The sequence below is a fragment of the Leptosomus discolor genome, chromosome 10 (assembly GCF_034619465.1).
Source record: "Leptosomus discolor isolate bLepDis1 chromosome 10, bLepDis1.hap2, whole genome shotgun sequence".
NCBI classification, from domain to species: domain Eukaryota; kingdom Metazoa; phylum Chordata; class Aves; order Leptosomiformes; family Leptosomidae; genus Leptosomus; species Leptosomus discolor.
The window spans coordinates 1,505,518-1,514,452 of NC_141400.1; the positions used below are offsets into that span (position 1 = coordinate 1,505,518).

The following is an 8,935-nucleotide window of genomic DNA, read 5'->3' on the forward strand; positions in this document are numbered from 1 at the left end:
AAAATGAACGAACTTCTGTGAATCAGAAAAAAAATGGTGAAGGCTATTCTGCTGTCTTCGTATAGAGCAATTGCTCTTCTCCCTACAGTAAAAATCATCAGTGGGACAAACATCAGAGACTGGCATGAAAGGATTGCAAATTGGTTTATTCTGATTGTGATTACGTATTGATTAGTCCAACACGAATATTTCCTTCTTGATATTTCTGACAGGTAAGGAAAATAGAACTGAAAACAAAGTCCTCGACAACTATAAAACTGTGTATTGCAATTATACTTCTATTTAGATTTTATAACAGTAGCTGAGGTCCTCTCTTTATTACTCTGCCATGAGGATTCACTCCTGACTACTCACTGCAACTCAAGGAGATGACCTAAAAGCACTTGAGAGCGTGTCTGAGTTTTAAACGCCTTTGGAGTCGCATTAAGCAAGTGCCTCTGCGCTTCCCGATTCGAACAACAGAGAGACCCCAAAGGCGGGTGCGGGCAGCGAAGGCCGGGCAGAAGCGCGGCCCCTGTGAGCGCGGCCACGAGGCGGCTGCGGTGGCGTCGCGGCGCCTCCGGGTGCCGCTGTTGGCCGAGGCGGAGCGGCGCTGGAGCCGCAGCCGCAGCCGCCGCGGAGCCGCCGCAGCGTCCTGCCCCCGCGGGCTGCTCGCTCGCCGGGCGGCGGCCAGAGCGGCAGCGGCGCGGGCAGCAGAGGCGAGCGGCGGCGCGGCGCGGGGAGCGGCGGCGTCCGAGGCGGCGGCGGCGAGCTCGCAGCCCTGCGGCGGCCCCTGCGCGGGCTGCGGAGCGCGGCGGAAGGCCGGGCGGAGGGCGGTCAGCGGCGGAAGGAATAGCGCGGCGCTCGCTTTGCAGAATGGCGGGGAGGCAGAGGCAGAGCCGGCGGCGAGCAGCCGGGCGAGTGCTGCTGTCCGCTCTGGTGCTGGGCTTGTGCTGCCGGGCGGCGCCGGAGCGGCTCCGCTACGCCATCCCCGAGGAGCTGGGCAGAGGCTCGCTGGTGGGGCCGCTGGCGCGGGACCTGGGGCTGAGCCCGGCCGACCTGCCGGCACGCAAGCTGCGGCTCAGCGCCGAGAAGCCATACTTCGGCGTGAGCGAGGAGACCGGGGAGCTGTACGTGAGCGAGAGGCTGGACCGGGAGGAGCTGTGCGGCGAGGCGGTGTCCTGCTCCGTCAGCTTCGAGGCGCTGGTGCAGAACCCGCTCAACGTTTTCCACGTCGAGGTGGCCATCCAGGACGTCAACGACAACGCGCCGACCTTCAGCAGGGCTGCTCTGGACCTCGAGATCGCAGAGTTGACACTTCCCGGTGCTCTTTTTCCGCTGGAGATGGCCCGAGACGCGGACGTGGGCAGCAACTCGCAGCTGACTTACGAGCTCACTAGCGACCCGTCCTTCACTCTGGCCATGACGAAGAGTCCGGATGGAAGCAAGCAGCCGGCGTTAGTGCTGGAGAGAGCGTTGGACCGGGAGAAGCAGAGCTCGTTTCTGCTGGTGCTGACGGCAGTAGATGGGGGGGACCCGGTGAGGTCCGGGACTGTGCAGGTTCGCGTTAACGTGACGGACGCCAACGACAACGCGCCCGTGTTCAATAAAAGCGTGTACGAGGCTCGAGTGCGGGAGAATCTGCCGGCGGGGTCGCTGGTGCTGCGGGTGCGGGCCACGGACGCGGACGCGGGCTCCAACGGGCGGGTGTCCTACGGCTTCGGCAACGTCCCCGAGAGCGTCCGCGCGTTGTTCAGTGTGGACAGCGAGAGCGGCGAGGTGAGGACGGCGGCGCCCCTCGATTTCGAGGAGAAGAGCAAATACGGCTTCGGCCTGGAGGCGAGGGACGGGGGCGGTCTGGTGGCGCACTGCAAGTTGCAGATAGACGTCACGGACGAGAACGACAACGCGCCCGAAATCACGATGCTGTCGGTGTCGAGCCCGGTGTCCGAGGACGCGCCGGTCGGCACAGTGGTGGCCCTGATGAAAGTGCGGGACCGGGACTCCGGGGAGAACGGTCAGGTGTGGTGCGAGCTGTCGGGCGAGGCGCCGCTGTCGCTGGTGTCGTCGTCGTCGTCGGGCGGCTCGTACAAGGTGGTGACGGCGAGCTCGCTGGACCGTGAGCAGGCGTCCGAGCACCGCGTGACGGTGGTGGCGCGGGACCGGGGCGCGCCGGCGCTGTCCAGCGTGGCGGCGCTGGTGCTGGAGGTGTCGGACGTGAACGACAACGCGCCGGTGTTCGAGGAGGCGGCCTACAGCGCGTACGTGCCGGAGAACAACGCGGCGGGCGCGGAGGTGGTGCGCGTGCGGGCGCGGGACGCGGACGCGGGCGCCAACGGGCGCGTGAGCTACTGGCTGGCGGGCGGCAGCGCGGGCGCGGCGGCGTACGTGTCGGTGGAGGCGCGGAGCGGCGCGGTGTACGCGCAGCGCTCCTTGGACTACGAGCAGTGCCGCGAGTTCGCGGTGGCGGTGCGGGCGCAGGACGGCGGGGCGCCGGCGCGCAGCTCGACGGCGACGGTGCGCGTCTTCGTGCTGGACCGCAACGACAACGCGCCGCGGGTGCTGTGGCCGGCGGCGGGAGCGGCGCCTGGAGCTGGGGCGTCGTCGTCGTCGTTCGAGGTGGTGCCGCGTTCGGCCGAGGCCGGGTACCTGGTGGCCAAGGTGGTGGCGGTGGACGCGGACGCGGGGCGCAACGCGTGGCTGTCGTACGAGCTGGTGCAGGCGGCGGAGCCGGCGCTGTTCCGCGTGGGGCTGCACAGCGGCGAGGTGCGGACGGCGCGGGCCGTGTCGGAGAGGGACGCGGCGAAGCAGCGGCTGGTGGCCGTGGTGAAGGACCACGGGCAGCCGGCGCTGTCGGCCACGGCCACGCTGCACGTGGTGCTGGCCGAGAGCCTGCAGGAGGCGCTGCCGGCGCTGAGCGAGCGGGCGGCGGGCGCCGAGCCGCCGGCGGAGCTGCAGTTCTACCTGGTGCTGGCGCTGGCGCTGCTGTCGGCGCTGTTCGTGCTGAGCGTGGCGCTGGCCGTGCTGGCGCGGGTGCGGCGGGCCGGGCCGCCCGCCGTGCTGCGCTGCCTGGGCGCGCAGCGCTTCTCCGTGGCCGGCGCCGCCTTCCCGGCCGACTTCTGCGAGGGCACCTTGCCCTACTCCTACAACCTGTGCGTGGCGCCGGGCCGCGCCGCCGCCGAGGCCGCTTGGCTGCCGCCGCCGCTGCCCAGCCTGCCCGCGGAGGAGCTTCTCGGCGCGGAGGCCTGCGGGAAGCGGAGCCCGAGCGGCAGCGCCGACGCGGGAGAGCCGCCGGCGGACCCCGACGAACCGCAGGTCTGTAGTCTCCCGCGCTCTTTTTTGTGAACCTTTCTCAACCGTCTTCTCTATTCCCTTGGATTTTCGGCGGCTGGTGTGGATAGGGAGATCTAATCCGTGTCTTCATGAAGGAACGAATGAAGTATTAAGGGTATATCCCCCTTCCACTGAGAGCAAGCAGCTGGCGGCGGCACTTCTTTGTTCTTTCGCGGTCACAGGTTAAGGGTCTGCTGAGAGGTTTTGACTACATCTCTCGTTTGAGTTTGTAGCGGTGAACGCGGTAAATTAATGATTGTGCATGACGGAGTTGGGAAAAATTGGCGTACGCTTGTTGTTGGAGTTTTTTCCTTCCTGGTCGTTTTTTTCCGTAACTGATTGAGTTCCGTTGATTACTGCTTTTTGCCAAAGGAAAATGCGTGTGGTTCCGTGAATGGAAAAGTTACAGTTCGTTCCTCCCTAGTGAATGTTGCCCTCTTCCGCCCAGTGCCCTCCAATCTTTTGGAGAAAAGCTGCTGCAGAAATGGTGGCATTAATGAGGTGGATAAATTTTATCTAGGCATGAGTTTTGTGAGTTGTTTGTGCAGTTATTTCTCATTTCTTTGTCCTGGGTGTTAGTTCCCCTTTTTTTGCCGTCTCTAATCTGTCTTTCACGCAGAGGTGAAGATGTAGAATGGGATCTGGAAAAAACAAACAAACAAACAAACAAACAAAAACAAACACGAAATTGCCTATTTTTTTTTCAGAGCCTCCTATCCTCTTTTCCTATCGAGTTTTCCAAAAGAGAGGCGCTTGGACCTTGTATATTGTCTTGATAGTGGAATAGTAATCCTGGGACTTCGGTGTCAGCCACTTTTTGCAATAGTTGTTGTATCTTTACAAGGAAGGACCTCTACTTGTTCTCTGAACACATCTGAAAGGAGAAGGCAATACTCGGAATGACAGCAATTAGGCACTTGAATTTGCACATTTACAAATGTTCCGCGTAGTTTAGGGTGTGCGTCTGTACTTGTCTTCTCCTTCTGTCCTACGGTATTTTGTTGAAACGCTGTACTACCAACAAGCATATTCAAGAAATAGATGAATACTTTACTAACGAGCATCTGTCTTTTACACGGTGATTTTTGGCAAGAGGAAAACCCCTTCCTGGTCGTTCAAGCTTTCGAATTACTTGATTAAATGGAAATGTGTATAAAGTACACAAACCGTAAATTTATGTGGCCTATTAATAAACGAAATCAGACGTGGGATTCTTTCAACTCAGCTTTTCCAGTGTTAACTGTATCTTTAGGTGTACTAACATTTTAATGCAAGTCATTTGCTCTTATCCAATTGAAAAATACAGCTGAGAATAGAAGAATATCGAGGAAATAGGTGTATAAAAAAAGTTTGGAGAAAACCAAAGCTGTCGTAGGGCTCCAAACTCCTCACATTTTGATAGTGTGGGCCACAAGATGGGTACAGAAGACAAGGCAGTTCCCCCTGCTTTCCTTCCTGCTGTACTCATAAAGTCGTTTTCTCTGCAGTGTGGGGCGGAACGGAGCAGGTGATTCTGGCCGGGTTCACTGCAGGTTCCTCCTGGGTTGTTGTAGCTCAATCAGTGCGAAGTGATGAAGTGATCTCCATCGTGCAGCCGGGATGGACAGGAGAGGATGATTTTGGAGCAGCAGGTGAGCCTCCTGCTGTACTGGTCTTCTAGGGAGATATCACAGAGCCCATGGTAGGTGGCTGAGCAGCTCCACCTCCTCAGGAGTTGTATAGTGTTGGTGTTGTCAGGTCTCGATTTCAGTGGACTGACTCCACCCTCTTCAGCCTTTAAACGTCTGATCTCAGTCAGTGATCGGGGAGTAGTTAAATTGAAGCGTGATCTGCATGAACTGAAGTATTTAAAGCAAAGTTTCTGCCTGTTGGGTTATTGACCCTGAAATCTCTGTAATTTTGGAGGGCGGGATTCTGTATCTGATTAACCTGCTTTCTATCTCGGAGCCTGTTTTCTTATGATATCTGTGAATCAGTGATTCAAGCATGACTACTACATAAAAATAGTGTTGCAGATTGTGCTTTTGGACTACTGGGATAAAGACTAATAATAATCTGCTCGACATATTTGCACGACTTTACACATATAGCTGTTAGTAAGTAATTTTTGCAATGAGGTAGAAAAACACGTCCACGAGAAGGCCTCTGACATCGTTCAGGTTGTGGAAGGGTGACATTTCACCGTCAAAGAAGAGTTCGGCTGGAGAAGAGCGAAGGCAGGAGATCAGCGCTGGCCGGGGACCGGTGTCTCGGTGGCGGCGGTGCCGTCCCCGCGAGCTGCCCGTGGGCAAGGCAGGGCGGGCAGCGGTGGGCAGCGCTCGGTGCCTGCAGTGCCGGGAGGAGGCTGCGGGCGCCGCTGTTGACCGAGGAGGAGCGAGAGGAAGGCCGGAGCTCTGCAGGCAGCCCCGCCCGCTGCAGCCCGGCTCGCTCGCTCGCTCGCTGTCTGTCTGTCCGTCTTTCTCGGCTTTCGGGCGGTCTGCGAGCGTCCCCGTGGTGCGGAGCCGTACTGCAGCGAGGCGGAGGATCCGGCAGCAGCGGCCGAGAGCGGAGAGCCGGAGCCGTATCGTGGGTGTTCGGCGGGGAGGTGCCGGCCGTGTTGCGGTGGCGGCGGCGCCGCGGCGGCGATGAGCGCGTCGGGGAGGCGCTGGGTCCGGCGGGAGCGAGCCTTGCTGTGGTGCGTCCTGGTGGCGTTGAGGGAGGCGGCGTGTGGGCAGCTGCGCTACTCGGTGCCCGAGGAGCTGCCAAAAGGCTCGTTCGTGGGCGACGTGGCCAAGGACTTGGGGCTGGAGCTGCCGGCGCTCCGCGACCACGGCGCGCGCATCACAGAGAGAGGTCGGACGACGCAGTATTTGGCCCTGCACGGGAAGACGGGACATTTAGTGACGGCGGAGAGGATAGACAGAGAGCAGCTTTGCGAGAGTGCGCAGCAATGCGTGCTTCGGTATGAAGTGATAGTGGAGGGGCAAATGCAGGTTTACGAAATCGAAGTGGAGATCACGGACATTAACGACAACGCGCCCAGCTTCCGACAGGAGGAAACGGAGCTGAGAGTGAGCGAGACGACAGCGCCGGGTTCGCGTTTTCCCCTGGCCGAGGCTCACGACCCGGACTCGGGGACGAACGGCCTGCAGAGCTACGAGCTGAGCGGCGACGAGCACTTCTCGCTGGCCGTGCAGGCGGGCCCCGGCGGCGCTCGTCGTCCCGAGCTGGTGCTGGCGAAGGCGCTGGACCGGGAGGAGGCGGCGTTTCACGAGCTGGTGCTGAGGGCGAGCGACGGCGGCGATCCGGCGCGGACGGGCACGGCGCGGCTGCGGGTGTCGGTGCTGGACGCGAACGACAACGCGCCCGTGTTCAGGCAGGCGGAGTACCCGGTGCGTGTGCCCGAGGACGTGCCCGTGGGCTCCACCCTCGTCACCGTCACGGCCACCGACGCCGACGAGGGGCTGAACGGGCACGTGAAATACTCGCTGAAGAAAATCACCGAGAAAGCCTCCCAGATATTCCTGTTGGATGCCGAGACGGGATCGATCACGCTGTTGCGGAGCCTGGACTTCGAGGAAGGCGACTCGTACGAACTGGAGGTGCAGGCTCATGACGGCGGGGGACTTTTCGACACGACGAAAGTCGCGATCACGGTGACAGACGTCAACGACAACTCGCCCGAACTGATAGTGTCGTCGGCGCTGAGCGCGATCTCTGAGGACGCGCCGCCGGGGACGGTGGTGGCCCTGCTGCATGTGCAGGACCGGGACTCGGGGGCGAACGGCGAGGTGCGGTGCTGGCTGGACGGGGCCGTCCCGTTCGTGCTGCAGAGCTCGCAGGGCAGCTACTACCGCGTGGTGACGGCGCGGGAGCTGGACCGGGAGGAGGTGTGGGAGTACAACGTGACGGTGCGGGCGGCGGACGGCGGTTCGCCGTCGCTGCGGAGCAGCGCGGTGCTGGCGCTGCGCGTGCTGGACGTGAACGACAACGCGCCGGTGTTCGCGGAGGCGCGGTACAGCGCGCGGCTGGCCGAGAACAACGCGGCGGGCGCGCTGGTGCTGACGGTGCGGGCGACGGACGCGGACTGGGGGGCGAACGCGCGCGTGCGGTACCGGCTGGGGGAGGGTCTTGTGCGGGGCGCGCCGCTGTCGTCGTACGTGTCGGTGCAGGCGGAGACGGGCGCGCTGTACGCGCTGCGCTCGTTCGACTACGAGGAGGTGCGCGAGGTGGGGCTGTGGGTGCGGGCGGAGGACGGCGGCGCGCCGGCGCTGAGCAGCAACGTGTCGGTGCGGCTGGTGATCGTGGACGAGAACGACAACGCGCCGCAGGTGCTGTACCCGCCGCCGGCGGCGTCGGCGAGCGCGGGGTCGGGGTCGCGGTCGGTGTGGGGCTGGTCGGGCGTGGAGCTGGCGCCGCGCTCGGCGGAGCCCGGGTCGCTGGTGGCCAAGGTGGTGGCGGTGGACGCGGACGCGGGTCAGAACGCGTGGCTGTCGTACGAGCTGGCCAAGGCGACGGAGCCGGGGCTGTTCCGCGTGGGGCTGCACAGCGGCGAGGTGCGGACGGCGCGGTCGCCGCTGGCCCGCGACGCGTCGCGGCAGAGCCTGGTGGTGGTGGTGAAGGACCACGGGCGGCCGGCGCTGTCGGCCACGGCCACGCTGACGGTGGTGCTGGCCGAGAGCGTGGCCGAGCTGCTGTGGGAGCTGGGCAGCGCGGCGGCGGCGGCGGCGGCGCCGGGCGAGGCGGCCGGCGGGCTGACGCGGTGGCTGGTGGTGGCCGTGGCGGCCGTGTCCTGCCTGTTCGTCGCCTTCCTGCTGCTGCTGCTGGCGCTGCGCCTGCGGCGCTGGCGCCGCTCGCAGCTGCTGGCGGCGGGCAGCGGCGCCCTGCGCGGCGTGCCGGCCTCGACCTTCGTGGGCATCGACGGCGTCCGCGCCTTCCTGCACTCCTACTCGCACGAGGTGTCGCTCACCGCCGACTCGCGCAAGAGCCAGCTCCGCTTGTCGGGCGCCAGCTGCTGCGACACCCTGCCGGCCCGGCCGCCGCCCGACGAGCCCGCGCCGCTGCTCGGGGAGGACCCTGCCGGCGCCCGCCGCGCGGACCCGGCCGCTGCCCCGGTGAGTGCCTCTGACCAGGCTTTCCCCGCCACGCTTCCCTCTGCTGCTTCCCGGCGCTTTCCCGGCGGGTTCTGCGTCCTGCGGAGGGAGGTTGGGTGCCCAGGAAGGCGGAGCTTCGCTGCGCAACGCGCTGTGCCCTGGTGCCTCTCGCTGCGTGGCGGTGAACGCGGGCTTGTGGCTGAGCGTTACGGTTGTTGTGAGGGGCAGGAGAAGTGTGGGGCTGCTGCTGGCTTGAGTTTCGTTGGAGAGGGGCTTTGTGGTTTTATCAGGTCCTTTTTGTATTCCACACCCTTCACTGACCCGGTTCTCGTTGCGGACGACTGCTCTTTTACTTTCAGAACCTCGTTCTTTCTTCTCTGAAATGTAGAGATTGGAGAAATGTATCTTCTGTCTCTACAGTAATGTGAATTTTTCTCTTTGAAATCTGTGGTGTGATGGTGGTGCATTTTCTAGAGAAATTGCCTGGGCAAGCAGCCTTGTGAAGAGAAGTGCTTGCAAATGGTGGGGGTCAAAGAACACCATGCAGGGTG

The 8,935-nt window shown here is 62.6% G+C and overlaps 1 protein-coding gene and 1 pseudogene across 1 annotated transcript; both read left to right on the forward strand.

Annotated features, from left to right (window-relative positions):
- Nucleotides 1-855: 855 nt before the first annotated feature.
- Nucleotides 856-3,937, forward strand: LOC147414769 (protocadherin gamma-B5 pseudogene; annotated as a pseudogene).
- A 790-nt stretch (nucleotides 3,938-4,727) lies between these two features.
- LOC147414770 (protocadherin gamma-A6-like) lies at nucleotides 4,728-8,640 on the forward strand. Its single transcript, XM_086471227.1, has 4 exons — nucleotides 4,728-4,731; nucleotides 4,845-4,943; nucleotides 5,731-8,405; nucleotides 8,509-8,640. Exons 1-4 carry the CDS (start codon nucleotides 4,728-4,730, stop codon nucleotides 8,638-8,640), a joined length of 2,910 nt encoding a protein of 969 aa, XP_086327353.1.
- The last annotated feature ends 295 nt before the right edge of the window (nucleotides 8,641-8,935 follow it).